We start from the raw sequence: 21,540 nt of genomic DNA, 5'->3' as shown, positions 1-21,540 counted from the left end.
TACTGTTGGAAAAATTTAGATATTTTATTACACCAAAGATAAAAAAAAAGGCATCAATATCCTTGCACCAACCCTGCTGGAGAAAGTGTGGAGAGCAGGATGTGGGACATGCACACATCTTCTGGCAGTGTCAAAACTTGTCCCAATTTTGGGAAGATGTTGGTAGTGAAACTGAAAAGGTATTTGGGTACAGTATACCAAGAACAATACTGACATTATATTTTGGGTATGTAATGGGAGCAGGGATTCAGAAAAAAAGATGTATACTTATTTAAAATTTTGTTGGCAGCAGGAAAAAAAGCCATCACACGCAAATGGTACAAACAAGAACCCCCACAGTTAAAAACTGGATGGTCATTGTTGAAGAAATTCACAGTATGGAAAGACTTACTTTTATTTTAAGGTTGCAAGAAGCTAAACACGAAGACTTTTGGGAAAAATGGACAATGTATATTGATGACAACTGACCAATTGTTCTGTGTATTTTGTAGAATTTGTGAAAACCAATAAAAAACAAGTATATATAAAAAAAGAAACAATTAGCAGTACGATTTATTTACAAAATAACGAAAAATAATAAGGAAAATAACTGGCTTGTTGCAAAAAGAAAACTTTAGATACATCCTAAAATAAAAAGAAAATAAAATCTCTTCAGAGGCAAATCTCACTTGGAGGAATAATAAATGATTCACTTCTCAACACACCGTGACCTTGTGCAGTGACTGGGAAACACTGCACAAGAAAATGTCCTCAATGTCCGCAATCTACACACAAAGTTAGTTCAAATATAAGGAAACAGAATGGGTACTGTAAATCCGTGGATACTGCGTTGAACAGGGACCTGCTGATGAAAAGGAGTCACTGGTTGGCAGGGATAATGGCTTCACTTCCTACCGATAGACAATGGACCACATGTCAGACTTCCTCGGACGTTCACAGCATCCGCAACACAGTTTCCCGTTCAAACAGACTCTAAATGTTAAGTCACAATGTGGATGCGACCACCTCCCTCCGATGCTCCAGTGAAGGATGACGTGGCACCAAAGTGGGTCTCGCTTCTCCCCTCCGGACCGGCACAGCGACACCACGGACCCCGCCCTCTCTCCCTCTTTGCTGGCGAATCAGGCCCTCTCTTCCTCACGCGCTTCCGTCCTCTCCCTCCTTGGCTGGCGTGGGTTAACTGCAGACCCCGCTCGCTCTCCCTCTTGACAGGTGGTGTGGGTCCCTCACATCCTCACTCACCCAGCGTGGGCAGGCAGCGGTGCTCTTCCTGACTCGACGTATAGGCGCCTTCCTTCAGCTTGCTGCAGACGAGCCGCACACACGTGAATGGCAGAACGACGCTAGCATTAGCATTAGCACGACGCTTAGCACCACACAGCAGCAGCTTTATGGTAGTCTCTCAGCACTAACGAGCCCACAGTGTCCGTAAACGGTGACTGGCGGCAGAAAAATCCTTCTTTTTCCTGCGACGAGCCCTGCAGCTCGTGTCTAGAACTTTCTTTTTTTTCTTTGCACGCTCCGTCTCACCACACCTGTCACTCACACCGTCCATGGGAGACTACTCTTGAACCAAAAAAAAAAACAAAAAAAAGAAACGAAACGCACCCTTCACCTCCGGTTTTTCGTCCTACCAAAATAAAAGCTCCAATAAAAGGGAAACGCTTTAATTCAAATTGAGTCTTTTTCTGGCTCTCCGCCACACATGTACAGTGGGGTAAAAAAGTATTTATTCAGTCCCTGATTGTGCAAGTTCTCCTACTTAGGAAGATGAGAGAGGTCTGTAATTTTCAACATATGTATGCTTCAACTATGAGAGACAAAATGAGAAAAAAAAAATCCAGAAAATCACATTGTAGGATTTTTAAATAATTTATTTATAAACCATAGTGGAAAATAAGTATTTGGTCACCCACAAACAAGCAAGATTTCTGGTTCTCACAGACCTGTAACGTCTTCTTTAAGAAGCTCTTCTGTTCTTCACCTGTTACCTGTATTAATGGCACCTGTTTGAACTTGTTATCTGTATAAAAGATACCTATCCACAGCCTCAAACAGTCAGACTTCAAACTCAACCATGGCCAAGACCAAACAGCTGTCGAAGGACACCAGGAAGAAAATTGTAGACCTGCACCACGCTGGGAAGAGTGAATCCACAATAGTCAAGCAGTTTGGTGTGAATAAACCATCTGTGGGAGCAATTGAAAGAAAATGGAAGACATACAAGACCATTGATAATCTCCCTAGATCTGGGGATCCACACAAGATGTCATCAGGTGGGGTCAAAATAATCATGAGAATGGTGAACAAAAACCCAGAACTACATGGAGGGACCTGATGAATGACCTGCAGAGAGCTGGGACCAAAGTAACAAAGGCTACACACTACGCCAAGAGAGACTCAAATCCTGCAGTGCCAGGCGTGTCCCCCTGCTTAAGCCAGTACGTGTCCAGGCCCATCTGAAGTTTGCCAGAGAGCATATGGATGATCCAGAAGAGGATTGGGAGAATATCATGTGGTCAGATGAAACCAAAATAGAATATTTTGGTAAAAGCTCAACTCATTGTGTTTGGAGGAAGAAGAATGCTGAGTTGCATCCCAAGAACACCATACCTAATGTGAAGCATGGGGATGGAAACATCATGCTTTTGGGACTGTTTTTCTGCAACGGGAACAGGACGACTGATCGGTGTTAAGAGAAGAATGAACGTGGCCAAGTATCGTGAGATTTTAAGCCAAAACCTCCTTCCATCAGTGAGAGCACTGAAGATGCAACGTGGCTGGGTCTTCCAGCATGACAATGATCCCAAACACACCGCTTAGGCAAGGAAGGAGTGGCTCCGTAAAAAGCATTTCAAGATCCTGGAGCAGCCTAGCCAGTCTCCAGACCTCAACCCCATCAAAAATTTGCGGAGGGAGTTGAAAGTCCGTGTTGACCAGCGACAGCCCCAAAACATCACAGCTCTAGAGGAGATCTGCATGGAGGAATGGGCCAGAATACCAGCTACAGTGTGTGCAAACCTGGTGAAGAGTTACGGGAAACATTTGACCTCTGTCATTGCCAACAAAGATTATGTTGCAAAGTATTGAGCTGAACTTTTATGTTGACCTGGCCACATGACACTAGCCACTGGGTGGAGGTCATCGCTCAAGACCTCATGACATGAAACATAATGTTGAACACAGGATAGAGCAAAATAGAAGATGCTGGTGAACCTGGTTAGTGCTACACACCATGCCCAAGAGAATTAAGAAGAAAAAGAAGATCCGGCATGCAGGTGTCTCAGTGCTGAGGAGTTCAACAGGAAGACCACATATCACTTAACTCGAGCTGATAGATGGCTACTCTCAGGCAATAGATATGCACTGTTGGACTAACTGGGTGGCTTCCATTTGGGATTGAACGTGGTTATATACTGTGGTGGATGCAGCTGTAAGCAGCACTGGCACATGGTCTTGTTCTTTTTGACTGTGGCACAGTATTATATGGAAAATGCAAGTTATTATTCATCCTTTATTGGTGACTTTAATAGATATATCTGTATTTTTTCTTGCAGGCAGTGGTTCTATTGATCCAGATGAGTTGAAAACTGTGCTCAAGTCCTGTTTGCGTGAGAGCGCTATCTCTCTGCCAGAGGAGAAGCTGGATGATTTGACGCTGGCATTGTTTGAGTCAGCTGATCAAGACAACAGTGGCTCCATCACATTTGAAGAGCTCAAGGCTGAGCTTGAAAATTTCCCAGAAGTGATGGAAAACCTCACCATCAGGTCCAGCATTTTGACCATTCTATCCTGGACTCTTGCGTTCCTGTAAAATACACTGTGATTTTCAAAAATAATATTTAGATTTTTTTTAAAACTTCAATACGAAGAGAAATGATGAATCTGTTTGATTTCCCACTATTACCCATTCTCTGTCTTCCTTACCCACGCTGACCTTCTCAGTGCTGCAAACTGGTTGAAGCCTCCTGAGCTGGATCAGAAGAAAAGGCACACTCCCCGTTACCTCACCCGGACCTACTGGCACAACAACAGCCGTAAACTACTGTTCCTCTGCGCCTACACCTGCCTCAATCTGCTGCTGTTCATTGTAGCCATGATGCAGCACAGCTTTGGGGGACCGTGGTTCATGGTCGCCAAGGGCTGTGGCCAATGCCTCAACTTCAACTGCACCTTTGTCATGGTATGAACCAAGTCAAAGTTTCAGGAACCAGGGTGACTAATAGAGTGCACAGTACTGTAAACAGGGATCAACAGAAATCATTTTTATATTATGTTATGTCCATGAATGCATGTTGAACATGAAGCTCAGTGGGATAGGAGCTGAGCACCTAATTTGTAAACCTGTGTTGGAATTCCAGTCAGGTTACCTGACTTTATCTCCACTGTCCCAGTCCATCCAGATTTGGCCAGAGAAGTCACCTGCATTGGTCTGGTGCTTTCTCTAGGGGGAGTCATAGATTCTAACACTATGATATTCAGGGATAAGCACAAACACAAATGGGCCTCGTGGCCTTCATGGGACTTATTATTTCTTCTGCTTTAAATACGTTGCTCCAATAGGGCTTTATCAAAATCGAAAACAGAAAAGCCTTTTCTTTATGGGCTCAGGGTAATAAGCTGTGTGTGATCAGATGAAGCAAATAAGGATGATATTAAATAATAATAATAAAAAAATCAGTTTTGTCCTCTACGGAGGAAATAAATATATAAATAAATAAATACGTCATTAAATAATGACTCAAATGTGTCAAAATTAATTCACTGAATGTGTAATTAATTCATTTAAATTGGAGAATAATTACTTAAATGTGTCATTAATTAATTTAAATTGGAGGAGTAAAAGTGAAAGTAAATAAATAAATAAATACATCATTAAATAATTACTTAAATGGGTCATTAATTAATTTAAATTGGAGGAGTAAAAGTGAAAGAGTAAATAAATAAATAAATACATAATTAAATAATTACTTAAATGGGTCATTAATTACTTAAATGTTCCATTAATTAAAATTGGAATTAAATACATAAATAATTATTGCACTAGTTAATTATTTCATGATCAAAACATATATAATTATTTCACTTTTTAATTAATTATTTCATGGTCATGTTGCAGTGCATCATGAATTAATTTTATTTGTCAAAATTGGCTGTCAGTGGACAGATTTATTCTCCAATTTAAATTAATTAATGACACATTTAAGTAATTATTTAATGGCATATTTATTTATTTAATTTTTACACTTTTAATCTTCCATAGGTCTCCCGTTTCATTTACAGTTTGTTGATTGACTATTAATGATTTTTTTTAATTGCTCATTTTATGCTGAGATTTATAATTTGCAAAAGTGAAAAACAGTAAAACACAAATTCTAATTTATCTGTTGTAAAATTACGACCATATTAGTAATTAGGAATAAATGGCCCAAAAAAAGACCAAAAACGCAAACCAAAATTGAATCTGAGCCCACGAGAGTGTTTGCTGAGCCAGAAGGTGCTGATTAAAGGATTTCTGTATTTTGCAATCCAGATTTAGATGGTTCATATTAATGTTGATTTTTCTTGCAAAGCCCCTCCCAGTACCAGTCCTTGTCATAGTTTTCTTTTTAAATTTTCCAATGGATGGACTGGAATCCCAAACCCAGAGATGCAAAGAAAAATGAAATCATGATGTTCTGCTTCATGTTGACATGGAGATGTGATTTTTAATCAGGATGTTGCTGTATTTTGGGTTTGACTCTTTACTGAATGTATTTAAGACTGTCTGTGTGCATGTACAGGTTCTGATGCTGCGTCGCTGTTTAACTTGGCTGAGGGCAACGTGGGTTGTGAGAGTCTTACCTTTGGACCAGAACATCTTGCTGCACCAGATTGTGGGCTATGCCATTCTCGTCTTCACGCTGGTGCACTCTACTGCTCACGTTTTCAACTTTGGTACAAATACACAAAGAGATCATACACAAAAATAGTTGGAGCTTAGTATTCCTGTAAAACATATGTAGGGTGCACACCTCCACTGTGGTACCACAGGTCCTTCAGTCATATTGACCCATCCCTACTTGGTCTCTCAAACATGTATAAATTGCTTATAACCTCCTGACCGTACCTCCTTTTACTCCATTGTTATCCAGATATGTTTGTCTTTTTTATTTATTTTACTTTAAATTAATACTGCATGCATACTTGCTGCATTTTGTGTGTCCAAGTCACATTTATTTTCCGGTTCAAACCCCACCCCTGGCACATTTCTCCATGTAAAGTGGAGTTGTGTCAAATCAAATATCCAGGTCCACCTTGTATCTGCTGTGGTGACCCCAAGTGAAAGCAGGTGAGCAGCCGAGGGGACATAAGTGCATCTTACACATTTTATGTTACAGCTTTTTTCCAAAATGGAGTAAATTACTTTTTCCCCCTCAAAAGTGTACTCACAATACCCCATAATGACCCCAAAATGTTTTTTTTTTTAATTTTTGCAAATTTATTAAAATAAAAAAAAAAAAACTCACATAAGTATTCACACCCTTTAATCAATATGTTGTTGATGCACCTTTGGCAGTAATTTCAGCCTCAAGTCTTCTTGAATATGATACCACAAGCTTGGCTCACCTATATTTAGGTAGTTTTGTCCATTCCTCTTTGCAGCACTTCTCAAGCTGTTGGATGGGGAGCATTGGTGCGCAGCCATTTTCAGATCTCTCCAGAGATGTTCAATCCGATTCAGGTCTGGGTTCTGGCTGGGCCACTCAAGGACATTCACAGAGTTGTCCTAAAGCCACTCCTTTGATATCTTTGCTGTGTGTTTAGGGTCATTGTCCTGTTGAAAGGTGAACCGTCCCCCAGTCTGAGGTCAAGAGCGCTCTGGAGCAGGTTTTCATCCAGGATGTCTCTGTACATTGCTGCATTCTCTCAATCCTGATTAGTTTCCCAGTTTGTGCTGCTGAAAAACATCCCCACAGCATGATGCTGCCACCACCATGCTTCACTGTAGGGATGGTGCCTGGTTTCCTATATATGACGCCTGGCATTCACAGCAAAGACTACAATCTTTTTCTCATCAGACCAGTGAATTTTTGTTTTTCATGGTCTGAGAGTCCTTCAGGTGCCTTTTGGCAAACTCCAGGTGGGCTGCCATGTGCCTCTTACTAAGGTGCGGCTTCTGTCTGGCCACTCTACCATGACTGGTGGATGGTTCTTCTCTCTCCACAGAGGAATGCTGCAGCTCTGACAATGTGACCATCAGATTCTTGGTCACCTCCCTGACTAAGACCCCTCTTCCCGATTGCTCAGTTTAGATGGGGGACCAGCTCTAAGAAGACTCCTTTTGAATCTAAATGTCTTCCATTTAAGGATGATAGAGGCCACTGTGGTCCTTCAAAGCAGCAGAAATGTTTCTGTTCCCTTCCCCAGATTTGTGCCTTGAGACAATCCTTTCTCAGAGGTCTACAGATAATTCCTTTGACTTCATGCTTGGTTTGTGCTATGACATGCACTGTCAACTGTGGGACCTTATATGTAGACAGGTCCAATCAACTGAATTTACCCCAGGTGGACTCCAGTTAAGCTGTAGAAACATCTCAGGTGGAAACAGGATGCACCTGAGCTCAATTTTGAGCTTCATGGCAAAGGCTGTGACTACTTATGTACATGTGATTTCTTAGTTTATATATATATATATAAATTTGCACAAAAATCTCAAAAAGACTATGGCCTATTGTGTGTGGAATTTTAGGGAAATTTAGATTAAATTAATGAATTTTATCCATTTTTGATAAAGGCTGCAGCATATGAAATTGCAAAAAATGTTAACCGCCTTGAATACTTTCTGGGTGCACTATAAATATCATCCAGAACTATACATCTGCAGTGGATTTCTGCCATCATACATTCATTTTCTATACACGTTTATTCCAATTAAGAGTTATGCGGGAGCTGAAGCTTATCACAGGGGTCACTGGACGAAAGAGGGGTGCAGCCTGAAAAGGCCACCAGTCCATTGTGGGGTCACATATAGACAAATACATTCACCTCTGGTCAATTTAAAGTTTCAATTTCATATAACCTGCATGTCATTGGAAGTGGGAAGAAACTGGAGCAACCAGAGTGAATCCACACAACCACGGGTAGAACATGCATCTGCACAGAAAGGTCCAGGGGAAGTGATCCCAGGACCTTGCTGCTGTGAGACAATAGTCCTAACCACTAAGTCACCATTCCACCACAGCCATACATGACAGTAGTAAATGAGTAAATTCACCCAGTTATTATAAAATAAGCCTTTATGCTGATGATATATTAATGCTTTCCATGAACCTTATTGTGTTCATCATGAAGCTTGGTGGAGCATTCCATGATATGAATTACAACATTAACTCATTAAAATCCAGTATGTTCCCATTATCTACACGTGGATGGGACATATCAGCTAACACTTTACTCATTTATACACCAGAAATATATATTTGTAGGCTAACACCTTTGCACAGTCATTTGAATCACTCAGTCCCAATACCCAATTCAGTCACTCATGACTTATCACTCTGGAGAAATATATTGTGTTGTGTGGGCCGCTGAAGAGGAGGTACTGCTGGCCCACCACCACCAGAGGGCGCCCTGCCTGGAGTGCGGGCTCCAGGCACCAGAGGGCGCTGCCGCATCATGGGAGTAATCTGGGTGACAGCTGTCACCCATCACCAAACACAGCTGTTTCCACTCAGCACCGAGGTATATCAGGAGGACGGCGTCTCCACCTCAGTGCCGAGATATCACCTAAGACCAAGGTAGTATTCTCTGCAGGTATACTTTGCATTATTAATTAAGACTGTCAAAACCGTTTTTCAGGACTGGTGACTACTAAGAACCTTATTCCTTGGATAAGTACTCACCTTCCTGCTGAACTTTGTCAAGAGGTGGAGGCGGCTTCTCCCCTCTCTGTAACTGGGTGCGTTCATCCACTCCTGTGTGTTGTTGCTCTCTCCTGCCAGCAGTACCGGATCCGACGAGCGGAGGCAGTGGCCACCTGGGAGGTCGGGACTTGGCGGTTCCAGTATTTCCAGGGTTCGGTGGCAGAGGAGATCTGGGTGGTTCCGGTTCGACTGAGACGGACGTCTCCTACCTTCGAGCCTGCCCACACGACACCAGCGGATTCGACCCTAAATTGTGTTTGTTGTATTACTCTTGCTTGTTCAGTAGTAAATCTTGTTATTTACTTTCTCCATTGTCCGTTCATTGCGCCCCCTGTTGTGGGTCCGTGTTCCAACACTTTCACAACAGGATATCTCGGCCAGCGTCATGGACCCCGAGGGGCGTCAACCGGCTGTTGAACGGCCAATGGAAGACCAAGACGCGGCGGAGGCTTCGGGAGGGGTAATCGGCGAGTTGCAGCGGATCCTCACCGCTTTCACCTCTCGGATCGATTCAATGACCGAGCAATACGTTCTCCTAAACCGCAGGGTGGAGGCTCTCGCCGCACACGTGGAGGCGCGCCCTTCGGGCGCCGCTGCGGCTCTCCCTCCCGAGGACCCTGCGCGTAAAAGTGACGTTCCACTGGTCGTTCAACGGTCCCTTCCTCCGTCCCCAGAAGCATACATAAGCCCTCCAGAACCGTACGGAGGCTGTGTGGAGACGTGCGCGGATTTCCTGATGCAGTGTTCGCTCGTCTTCGCACAGCGTCCCGTGATGTACGTGACTGACGCTAGCAAGGTAGCTTATGTAATAAATCTGCTTCGCGGGGAGGCACGCGCTTGGGCTACAGCGCTCTGGGAGCAGAACTCACGGCTCCTTCATACGTACGTTGGGTTTGTACGGGAGCTCAGAACGGTGTTCGACCATCCCAACAGAGGAGAGTCCGCTTCAACCGCGCTACTGTCAATGAGACAGGGGCGTCGGAGCGCAGCTGCCTATGCAGTCGCCTTCCGCATCGCGGCGGCGAGATCCGGCTGGAATAGCACTGCCCTCCGCGCCGCCTTTGTAAACGGACTGTCACTGGTCCTAAAAGAGCATCTGGTGGCGAAGGACGAACCGCGGGACTTAGACGGGCTCATCGATCTAGTCATACGACTCGACAACCGGTTAGAAGAACGCCGTCGGGAACGAGGCGAAGGGCGTGGCCAGGCACGCGTCGTCCCTCTCCCTTCCGGTTCCGATCGAGCACCGCCTTCCCCACGCTCCACAGCCCCTGCACTCCGTGGGGTCACAGCTCCCCCTACTGACGAAGCTAGGGACACGAGTAGGGCAACATTTAGGGCACCAGATGCACAGAGGAAATGGACCCACGGAGCGTGTCTGGTTTGTGGTTCAATAGAGCACCATGTGAGAGACTGCCCCGAGCGGTCAAACGCCAAATGCCCGCCCCTAGAGACTGGGCCAGGGGTGGGTCAAAACATTCACGTGGGACACACCCACATTGCTACACGACTCCCAGTCACGATCCTGTTTGAGGATTCAACCCTGAAGGCCCCAGCACTGGTGGACACGGGCTCTGAGGGGAATCTGCTTGACAGTAGATGGGCCAGGGAGATAGGGCTCCCTCTGGTGGCTCTTACCTCGCCTGTGCAGGTTCGGGCACTGGATGGCTCCCTACTCCCACCAATTACGCACAAGACACCTCCAGTAACTCTGGTGGTGTCAGGTAACCACCGGGAGGTGATCGAGTTCTTCGTGACTAAGGCCACCTCCCGTGTGGTTTTAGGGTTTCCATGGATGCTTAAACACAATCCCCGGATTGATTGGCCGTCCGGGGTAGTGGTTCAGTGGAGCGAAACCTGCCATCGGGAGTGTCTCGGTTCCTCGGTTCCTCCCGGCTCCCAGGCTAAAGAGGAGGTCCGAGTCCCGCCCAATCTGAAGGCGGTGCCAGCGGAGTACCATGACCTCGCTGACGTGTTCAGCAAGGATCTGGCTCTCACGCTTCCTCCCCACCGCCCGTATGATTGTGCCATCGATTTGGTTCCAGGCAGTGAGTTCCCGTCCAGTAGGCTGTACAACCTCTCACGGCCGGAACGCGAATCAATGGAGACCTACATCCGGGACTCATTAGCTGCCGGATTGATCCGGAATTCCACCTCACCGATGGGCGCAGGTTTCTTTTTTGTGGGTAAAAAAGATGGCGGGCTTCGTCCATGCATTGATTACAGGGGGTTGAACGAGATCACGGTTCGCAACCGATACCCGTTGCCCTTGTTGGATTCAGTGTTCACTCCCTTGCATGGAGCCAAAATCTTCACCAAGCTGGATCTTAGAAATGCGTATCATTTGGTTCGGATTCGGAAGGGAGACGAATGGAAGACGGCATTTAACACCCCCTTAGGTCATTTTGAGTACCTGGTCATGCCGTTCGGTCTCACTAACGCTCCCGCGACTTTCCAAGCATTGGTAAACGATGTCTTGCGGGACTTCCTGCACCGGTTCGTCTTCGTATATCTAGACGATATACTCATCTTTTCCCCGGATCCTGAGACTCATGTCCGGCATGTCCGTCAGGTCCTACAGCGGTTGTTGGAGAACCGGCTGTTTGTGAAGGGCGAGAAGTGTGAGTTCCACCGCACTTCTTTGTCCTTCCTGGGGTTTATCATCTCCTCTAACTCCGTCGCCCCGGACCCGGCCAAGGTTGCGGCGGTGAGAGATTGGCCCCAACCTACAAGCCGTAGGAAGCTGCAACAGTTCCTCGGCTTTGCAAATTTCTACAGGAGGTTCATTAAGGGCTACAGTCAGGTAGTTAGCCCCCTGACAGCCCTGACCTCTCCAAAGGTTCCCTTCACCTGGTCGGACCGGTGCGAGGCCGCGTTCAAGGAGTTGAAATGGCGCTTGTCGTCTGCACCAGTTCTGGTGCAGCCCGATCCTAGCCGCCAGTTGGTGGTTGAAGTGGATGCCTCGGACTCAGGGATAGGAGCGGTGCTCTCCCAGAGCGGGAAGACCGATAAGGTCCTTCACCCGTGTGCCTATTTTTCTCGCAGGTTGACCCCCGCTGAGCGGAATTATGACGTCGGCAATCGGGAACTCCTTGCTGTGAAAGAGGCCCTCGAAGAGTGGAGACATCTGTTGGAGGGAACAGCCGTGCCATTCACGGTTTTCACTGACCATCGGAACCTGGAGTACATCAGAACCGCCAAGCGTCTGAACCCCAGGCAAGCCCGCTGGTCACTGTTCTTTGGCCGTTTTGACTTCCGGATCACCTACCGCCCCGGGACCAAGAATCAGAGATCGGATGCATTGTCCCGGGTGCACGAAGATGAGGTCAAAACGGAACCGTCGGATCCCCCGGATCCCATCATCCCGGAGTCCGCTATCGTGGCCGCCCTCACCTGGGACGTGGAGAAGACCGTCCGGGAGGCCCTGACCCGTGTCCCGGACCCCGGAAACGGACCAAAAAACAGACTATACGTCCCACCAGAAGCTAGGGCTGCAGTCCTGGACTTCTGTCACGGTTCTAAGCTCTCCTGTCACCCAGGGGTGCGAAGGACCGTGGCAGTCGTCCGGCAACGCTTCTGGTGGGCATCCCTGGAGACCGACGTCCGGGACTACATCCAGGCCTGTACCACCTGTGCCAGGGGCAAGGCAGATCATAGAAAAACCTCAGGGCAACTACAGCCATTGCCCGTGCCTCATCGCCCCTGGTCCCACATCGGCCTGGATTTCGTCACGGGTCTCCCGCCGTCCCAGGGAAACACTGTCATCTTCACGATAGTGGACCGTTTCTCCAAGGCGGCCCACTTCGTGGCCCTCCCGAAGCTCCCTACGGCCCAGGAGACAGCGGACCTCCTGGTCCACCACGTCGTCCGTCTGCATGGCATACCATCAGACATCGTCTCCGATCGCGGTCCCCAGTTCACCTCACATGTCTGGAGGAGTTTCTGCCGGGAACTGGGGGCCACGGTCAGCCTCTCGTCTGGGTACCACCCCCAGACCAACGGGCAGGCAGAGCGGGCGAATCAAGAACTGGAGCAGACACTTCGCTGTGTGACAGCCGCGCACCCGACGGCCTGGAGTACCCATCTGGCCTGGATCGAGTACGCCCACAACAGCCAAGTGTCATCAGCCACCGGCCTCTCCCCGTTTGAGGCGTGCTTGGGGTATCAGCCCCCCTTGTTTCCGGTGGTTGAGGGAGAGGTCGGTGTGCCCTCGGTCCAGGCCCACCTACGGAAGTGCCGTCGGGTGTGGCGGGCCGCCCGCTCTGCTTTGTTGCAGGCCCAGACGAGGGCGAAGAAACATGCAGACCGGCGACGGGCCCCGGCTCCCAAGTATCGTCCTGGGCAGGAGGTCTGGTTATCCACCAAGGACATTCCCCTACAGGTTACCTCTCCTAAACTGCAAGAACGATACATCGGACCATATAAAATCCTCAAAGTCATCAACCCCGCCGCAGTGAGGCTCCAGCTTCCGGCCTCACTGCGGATCCATCCAGTTTTCCATGTTTCCCGGATCAAGCCTCTTCGCACCTCACCCCTCTGCACCCCGGGTCCGGCACCGCCTCCTGCCCGGATCATCGACGGAGCACCGGCTTGGACTGTCCGCCGGCTCCTTGACGTCCGTCGGATGGGCCGGGGTTTTCAGTATCTGGTGGACTGGGAGGGGTACGGCCCCGAGGAGCGCTCCTGGGTGAAGAAGGGCTTCATCCTGGACCCGGCCCTCCTGGCCGACTTCTACCGTCGCCATCCGAACAAGCCCGGCCGTGCGCCAGGAGGCGCCCGTTGAGGGGGGGGTCCTGTTGTGTGGGCCGCTGAAGAGGAGGTACTGCTGGCCCACCACCACCAGAGGGCGCCCTGCCTGGAGTGCGGGCTCCAGGCACCAGAGGGCGCTGCCGCATCATGGGAGTAATCTGGGTGACAGCTGTCACCCATCACCAAACACAGCTGTTTCCACTCAGCACCGAGGTATATCAGGAGGACGGCGTCTCCACCTCAGTGCCGAGATATCACCTAAGACCAAGGTAGTATTCTCTGCAGGTATACTTTGCATTATTAATTAAGACTGTCAAAACCGTTTTTCAGGACTGGTGACTACTAAGAACCTTATTCCTTGGATAAGTACTCACCTTCCTGCTGAACTTTGTCAAGAGGTGGAGGCGGCTTCTCCCCTCTCTGTAACTGGGTGCGTTCATCCACTCCTGTGTGTTGTTGCTCTCTCCTGCCAGCAGTACCGGATCCGACGAGCGGAGGCAGTGGCCACCTGGGAGGTCGGGACTTGGCGGTTCCAGTATTTCCAGGGTTCGGTGGCAGAGGAGATCTGGGTGGTTCCGGTTCGACTGAGACGGACGTCTCCTACCTTCGAGCCTGCCCACACGACACCAGCGGATTCGACCCTAAATTGTGTTTGTTGTATTACTCTTGCTTGTTCAGTAGTAAATCTTGTTATTTACTTTCTCCATTGTCCGTTCATTGCGCCCCCTGTTGTGGGTCCGTGTTCCAACACTTTCACAACATATTGTCTGTCATGGGACAAATACCAACTATCAAAATTACAGTACTACCTGAAATAAGTTCTGTCTCCAGGATTCCACATCAACCAATACTTGTGTGGTTTCAATCTTTAGATGCTGGTATTACAAAATTCAAGTGGAAAACAACATACCAAGACTTACTTAGAGCTGTTTAATCCCAGGGCAGACTAGATAGTCTGAACAGACAGTCTGGCTTGGTTTGCATTTCCGCCGCCTGCAGAACACTTTTGTTTGACAGGTGGAATACATAAATATTGATGAACACGCCATCGAGCACCAATCAGAGTTGAAGAATAGACTGACGTCTGTGGTAAATGCTGATGTGAATGACTGAATTGCTGTGACTCTTTCAACTTTTAAAATAAGTTAATTGTCTTGTTGTGGCACAAAGCGCTGGTCGGTCTCCCGTCCCCATCTGATCGGTCCCCCTGCCTGGTTCAGGCTGATAAATGCACCGGTAACAGAAAAACCACAGAGGGACTTCTTTTAAAATGCTACATTTCTTCAGCCACGACAAGGAACTGTATTTTCAGACGCTTTTTTCAAAAATCAGGACACTGTTTATGTGGATAAGTTTTTGTCAAGCTGTGATGATGAATCCGACTGAAACAACGTAACAGGTTAAGATTAAGACTTTATATTTACTCCATGTGTGAGTGGTTTTAATATTTGAAATAGTCTGTTTGCATGATGACTGCAGTTTCCAGCCAATCAATGGACAACATCAAGGACCCCTTCACACATAACACAAAGTTGGGCGAAAGAAGCAGAAACCGACCAAAAAAACGCAAACAAAAAACAAAATGGGAAAGAAACATTCCACCTAATGTCGGGAGGGACACACGGTCGGACAGGTGTGAACGATACCACTGCGACGGTTTCGTGCACGCGTGCGAACACAGTGCGAGCACGTGGATCGTGTGGCATTGCGTTGCCACAGCAGCGGAGCAATTAGATGCTGGACATAAATCAGCAAATTTATGGAAGCACAATAATGCAAAGCACAGATTCAGAACATTAGAGGAAAAATGAATTATAGTGTTTAAATGTAACACAGTCATGTTAGTGTCATGAATCCGTTGTCACTGTATATGAAAAAAAGAGAAAACACCACAGTCTCTAATAATTAATTCCTGTTATGAAAAGCGGAAAATACAGGCCTGTGAATGAAGCCGTGTGCTCATAATGACACATCAGCGGTGCGCCGAAGGACACCGCTTCATATGGTCCATAACTCACGTGGTGGACGTGACATTCTGATTTCCAGCTGAGTATTCAAATATTATGCATGCCCAAAATTTTTCGAGGTACTCAGTGTATTATGACGTATATCAGTGTGCTTCAATGTGCTCTTGACTTATACAAAACTTACCAGTAACTTATTAGACGTATGCCAGCGTTTTTAATATGGTCGGTATGCGCTGGCTAAATTGTTAAGGTGTGACAGAGGTGTAACACGTGCTTTGTTTGTGTGCATTGTCTGCACTGGGATGTGTGTAAGCCGAATGGGATGGAGCGTACCTGTCTGCATTTTTGCTGTCCAAGCCCTGTGATGTTAGCAGCACAGGAAAAGGGCACAGACGTTTTTACCTCTCAGCCCCATTTATCCATCCATCCATCCATCCATCCATTCATCACACCACCTGGTAAACAAAGTAAAAATCAACTGGATTATTATATTATTATTCGTTTATTATCCCCCCCAAAAAAGAAAGAAATTGGAGCATTATGTATCTTTGCTGAGGTTTGCACTCTGGGTGTCCATCTGGGTTTTTTTTTAATGTCTTTCAACTGTTTCTTCTTTATTTTGTCATTGTAACACTTATGTATAAATACAGGATCCTGTTTCCGTACTTGGGTGGCACGGTGGCTCAGTGGTTAGCACTTTTGTCTCACAGAATGAAGGTTCTGGGATCATTTTCCTGCTTGGTCCTTTCTGTGTGGAGTTTTTATGTTTTCATCGTGTTTGTGTGGGTTCCCTCTTGGCTTCTTCCCACATCCAAAGACATGCAGGTTAGGTGGATTGGAAACTCTGAATTGTGAACGCGTTTGTCTGTCTATATGTGGCCCCGTGATCGACCAGTGGCCTGTCCAATTTGTACCCCACCTCTCCGCTCAATGACTGCTGGGATAAGCTCCAGGTCCCCTGTGACCTTTTAATTGGAATAAGTGGGTATAGAAAATGAATCAGTGTTGCAGTACTTTCTCCTGGATGTGTGTGTTACTTTGAATGAATGGTGTGTGAGCTAATCACCGTCTGCCTCCTACAGTCCGGCTGACACACAGCAGCCAGTTCAGTCTGTGGGAGTACCTGCTGACAACGCAGCCCGGCATCGGTTGGGTCAAAGGCACTGCTTCTGTGACTGGGGTGGTCCTGCAGGTCATTATCTGTCTCATGGTGCTCTGCTCAAGCACGTTTGTGCGTCGCAGTGGACACTTTGAAGTAAGAGAACACAGTCTGCGGTGTTAACACACACTGTTCATGTATGTTAGCAGCTGTATGAGTCACAGAGCCGAGTGACACAAATTATACCATCTGTCGCTCTATTTTACAACTACTAACACCATAAAAATAAGGCGTAAAAAATAGTCACAGTGTTCCACAGAATCTACAATAAGGTTAATTCTAAAAAGTGCTCCAGGTTTGTATAACCTAAATTGTTAAGTGTCTTGAAAATGAAAAAAAAAAGTTTTTGCATGTTCACATTTTAGTAAGTTAACTTACAAGATGTTAGTACAAAATTGTCACAGTTAAAAAAAGAAACAGTTGGATATGGGCTGACAATGGTTGTAAAATAGAGTTTGATCATGAAACTGCAGCATGTAATTTATTCTGACTTAATAATTTGCATGGAGATTTCTGAGTAGAATGAGGGGTAAAATAAAGAATTAAAAATAAGTTAAATGAAATCTTTTGGCTTCCTAATAACATCAAAACCTTTTAATAAAGTTTGAGCAGATTAATTAACTTTCTACAGAACAAAGCAAATTAAGTAACTAAACCACTTCACTGAATGCTTTGTTCAACTTAAGTTAGTCTGGTGATAAAAGTCTCATGACATTTACTCAGCAATGAATGAGTTGGAATTACTCAAAACAGATTCACACAAATTGTTAACGTAATTAAAAAAAAAAAAAAAAAACTTGAGCAGTGCATTATTTTTGGAGTATGGTTCCATGTGAAATCAAGCAAAGTCTCTCAGTCACTTTTTTCAGGATTCTGTGGAAACAATTGGGAGAAATTCACAAATGGACAAATTCAAAATTACTCTAAAGACTGTACAGGATGTGTTTAGTTATATTGTTAAAGATACAATAAAAGTAAAGGTAAAGGCTAACAGTTCAGGTTTCTGGTCTTCCTTTGATTGTGGGTGTCATGTTTCCTCTCAGATCTTCTATTGGTCTCACCTGTCCTATGTGTGGGTGTGGGCTCTTCTCATCGTGCACTGTGCCAACTTCTGGAAGTGGTTTGTGGTTCCTGGAGTGGTCTTCCTGGTGGAGAAGATTGTGGGAAGTGCAGTCTCTCGTATGGGAGGACTTTACATCGTGGAAGTCAACCTGCTACCATCTAAGGTGCCCAGAGCAAACCCTGCTGACAGCTTAAGGTCGAGCGCATATCAAGAACATTCAGAACACATCACAAGTACAGTCACTGTCCCAGACGATTCCTGTGTGTCAGAAATATAACATACCAAAGCTAATTCAGTGCATCCAGAAAGTATTCACAGCACTTAATTTTTTCCACATTTCGTAATGTTACAGTCTTATTCCAAAATGGAGTAAATTCATTTTTTTTCCCTTGAAATTCGACTGACACCCCATAATGATATAAAAACTTTTTTATTTTTGCAAATTCATATATATATATATATATATATATATATATATATATATATATATATATATATATATATATATATATATATATATATATATATATATATATATATATATATACCCTTTGATCAGTACTTTGTTGATGCACTTTTGGCAGCAATTTCAGCCTCAGGTGTTCTTGAATATGATGCCACAAGCTTGGTGCACGTATCTTTGGGCAGATTTGCTGATTCCTCTTTGCAACACCTCTCAAGCTCCATCAGGTTGGATGGGGAGTGTTGGTGCACAGCCATTTTCAGATCTCTCCAGAGATGTTCAGTCAGATTCAGGTCTAGACTCTGGCTGGGCCACTCAAGGACATTCACAGAGTTGTCCACTCCTTTGATATCTTGGCTGTGTGCTTAGCGTCATTGTCCTACTGAAAGATGATCCGTCGCCCCAGTCTGAAGTCAAGAGCGCTCTGGAGCAGGTTTTCATCCAGGATGTCTCTGTACATTGCTGCATTCCTCTTTCTCTCAATCCTGACTAGTCTCCCAGTTCCTGCTGCTGACAAACATCACCACAGTATGATGCTGCCACCACCATCCTTCACTGTAGGGATGGTGCCTGCAAACATGACACCTGACATTCATACCAAAGAGTTCAATCTTTGTCTCATCAGACCAGAGAATTTTGTTTGTCATGGTCTGAGAGTTCTTCAGGTGCCTTTTGGCAAACTCCAAGTGTTCTGCCATGTGCCTTTTACTAAGGAGTGGCTTCTGTCTGGCCACTCTACCATTACAGGCCTGATTGGTGAATTGCTGCAGAGATGGTTGTCCATCTGGAAGGTTTTACTCTCTCCACAGAGGAATGCTGGAGCTCTGACAGAGTGACCATCGGGTTCTTTGTCACCTCCCTGACTAAGGCCCTCTTCCCCGATTGCTCAGTTTAGACGGGCAGCCAGCTCTAGGAAGAGTCCTGGTGAATCTGAACAACATTCAAAGAAGTAGAAATGTTTCTTTTTCCTTCCCTAGATGTGTGCATCGAGGTCTACAGACAATTCCTTTGACTTCATGCTTGGTTTGTGCTCTGACATCCAGTGTCAACTGTGGGACCTTATATGTAGACAGATGTGTGTCTTTCCAAATCATGTCCAGTCAACTGAATTTGCCCCAGGTGAACTCCAGTTAAGCTGTAGAAACATCTCGAGGATGATTATTGGAAACAGGATGCACCTGAGCTTAAATGTGAGCTTCATGGAAAAGGCTGTGAATATTTAAATATGTGTGATTTTAGTTTTTTTTCAATTTCAGTAAGCTAGTGCAGTGCCCGTAGGAAGTATGTCTTCTTTACAAAAGTTGGAGCTTTGTTGATGAGCTTTATCGAAACTCGTGCATGAGAATGTTCCTCCTTGTACCAATAATGATGAGGATTACATGTCCAGTCAACTGAATTTATCCCAGGTGGACTCCAATTAAGCTGTAGAAACATCTCAAGTAAGATAAGTGGAAACAGAAGGCACCTGAGCTCAATTTTTAGCTTCATGCCAAAGGCTGTGAATACTTATGTACGCATGATTTCTTCTTCTTCTTCTTCTTCTTCTTTTTTTAATAAATTTGCAAAAAACAAAACAAAACAAAAAAAACTTTTTCACATTGTAATTATGGGATTTGTGGATAGAATTTTGATGGAAACAATGAACGTAATACGTTTTTGAATAAGGCTGTAACATAAAAAATGTGGAAAAGTGAAGCACTGACATTTTTCAAGGGTGGTAATAAACTGCAGTTTCTATAATGAGTTGGAATGGCGTGTGAGTCCAGAATGTTTTTAGAATCTTAGACCTCAGCAGTTTTTAGAAGAAGTAGTCAAGCCTTTTTCTTGATAATTACATAATTTTTTATGTTAATTTACTGTCTTAAAATAATAATAATAATAATAATAATATACAATTATAGACTTTTGATTTCAGTGTGACCTGGTCAGGATGGGGTTCACTGAGGCCAGATCCGCATAATCACAGGTACACCGAAATCAAAAGTCTATAACTGCTTTATTATATGGTAAACAAGAAAATTGGGAGTTTGTCAAACATACTAAAACTGAAAAATCAATCTCAAGTTTCAACTCTTTATTATTACTGTCATACTGCACCAACTGACATCCCATCGATCGACTGGAGATGCCTGTAAACTCTGTGACGAAGAGTCATCAGGCTTGTTTTCTTATAAAGTTCGTCATTCGCCTGTCTAGCTTCCGCGTAAAATCGACCGAGTACTCCGTCAAGCATCCGTCTGTCATAAGTTTCAAAGTAGGGCGCATGTCCCTTTTCAGTGACGTACTTGCGAAACAGGTTGGCTGCTGACTGTGTATTTCTGCGGGTTTTCTTCGCATCTTTTTCGTGTAAAATTAGTTTTAAGTCAGCGTTGCTAACAGACGCAAACCTGTCTTCTGCCATCTTGTCAACAAACTGACAGCCAAAGTAGGCATGTATCGTGTTATCTGATTGGTCGTTATCGATAGACGGTGTCGCTCGATTGGCTAGCGCTATGCTGCACGCGAGCTGTACTCGTTTCACATCCGCGATCTACTCAGATCCATCAGCAGTCAACTCGGCATGTGGTACAGCTCAGAAAGTGGCGAATGGGCCAATCAGAAGTTGGCAAAATCCCATACCATATAATAATAGTGTGTATATGACAACAAGAATCTAAACAGTTAGTAAATACGTTATTTTTACTTCTGTTTTGTCATTTGATTTTTAAATGGACCACAATGGAAATAAGTGTTTTCACTCTCTTGTGTCATCCATGTATTTTTAATGTATTTACAATTAGAAGCACTCAGAGAGTGCAAACCTCCGCCAAGACCATGGGGTCACTGACGCCATAACATCTACACGCCGTGGAATCATTGAACCTAAAAAAGTCTAACAATGATGTTTGCTCAGTAGTAAAAAAAGTTTCATCTGCTGTGACTGGATAGCATGTATCCTTAGCGCTTGGCATCACAGTTTATTGCAACTTGCACCTTTCCCAGAAGCTACTGTCATCTGAGCACTGATATTGATATTGCATGTGCTTATAGACAAAAACAAATAAGAGACAAAATTCAATTTATTATTCAACTAAACTGCAAATATATGAATTTTTTAACATTTATGAAACTGACCCTAAAGAGATTCCCTCCTTGGCACAGTGATCTATTTCTTTTTGTCTCTTTCCAATAGAGCGCTTCGCTCTCAGACTGCAGGCTTACTTGTAGTTCCTAGGGTTTGTAAGAGTAGAATG

General features: G+C 45.2%; 1 protein-coding gene across 1 annotated transcript in view; it reads left to right on the top strand.

The window, feature by feature from the left end:
• Positions 1–21,540, top strand: part of nox5 (NADPH oxidase, EF-hand calcium binding domain 5) — an 89,695-nt gene that overhangs the window by 22,237 nt on the left and 45,918 nt on the right. The window contains exons 4-8 of the mRNA XM_034175785.1: positions 3,558–3,768; positions 3,946–4,183; positions 5,784–5,937; positions 16,705–16,877; positions 17,825–18,007. Of these exons, the coding sequence (XP_034031676.1) occupies positions 3,558–3,768; positions 3,946–4,183; positions 5,784–5,937; positions 16,705–16,877; positions 17,825–18,007 (959 nt within the window). The remainder of the gene's footprint in view (positions 1–3,557; positions 3,769–3,945; positions 4,184–5,783; positions 5,938–16,704; positions 16,878–17,824; positions 18,008–21,540) is intronic.

The sequence above is a fragment of the Thalassophryne amazonica genome, chromosome 8, assembly GCF_902500255.1.
Source record: "Thalassophryne amazonica chromosome 8, fThaAma1.1, whole genome shotgun sequence".
NCBI lineage: Eukaryota > Metazoa > Chordata > Actinopteri > Batrachoidiformes > Batrachoididae > Thalassophryne > Thalassophryne amazonica.
This window is presented reverse-complemented; position numbering and strand designations above follow the sequence as displayed.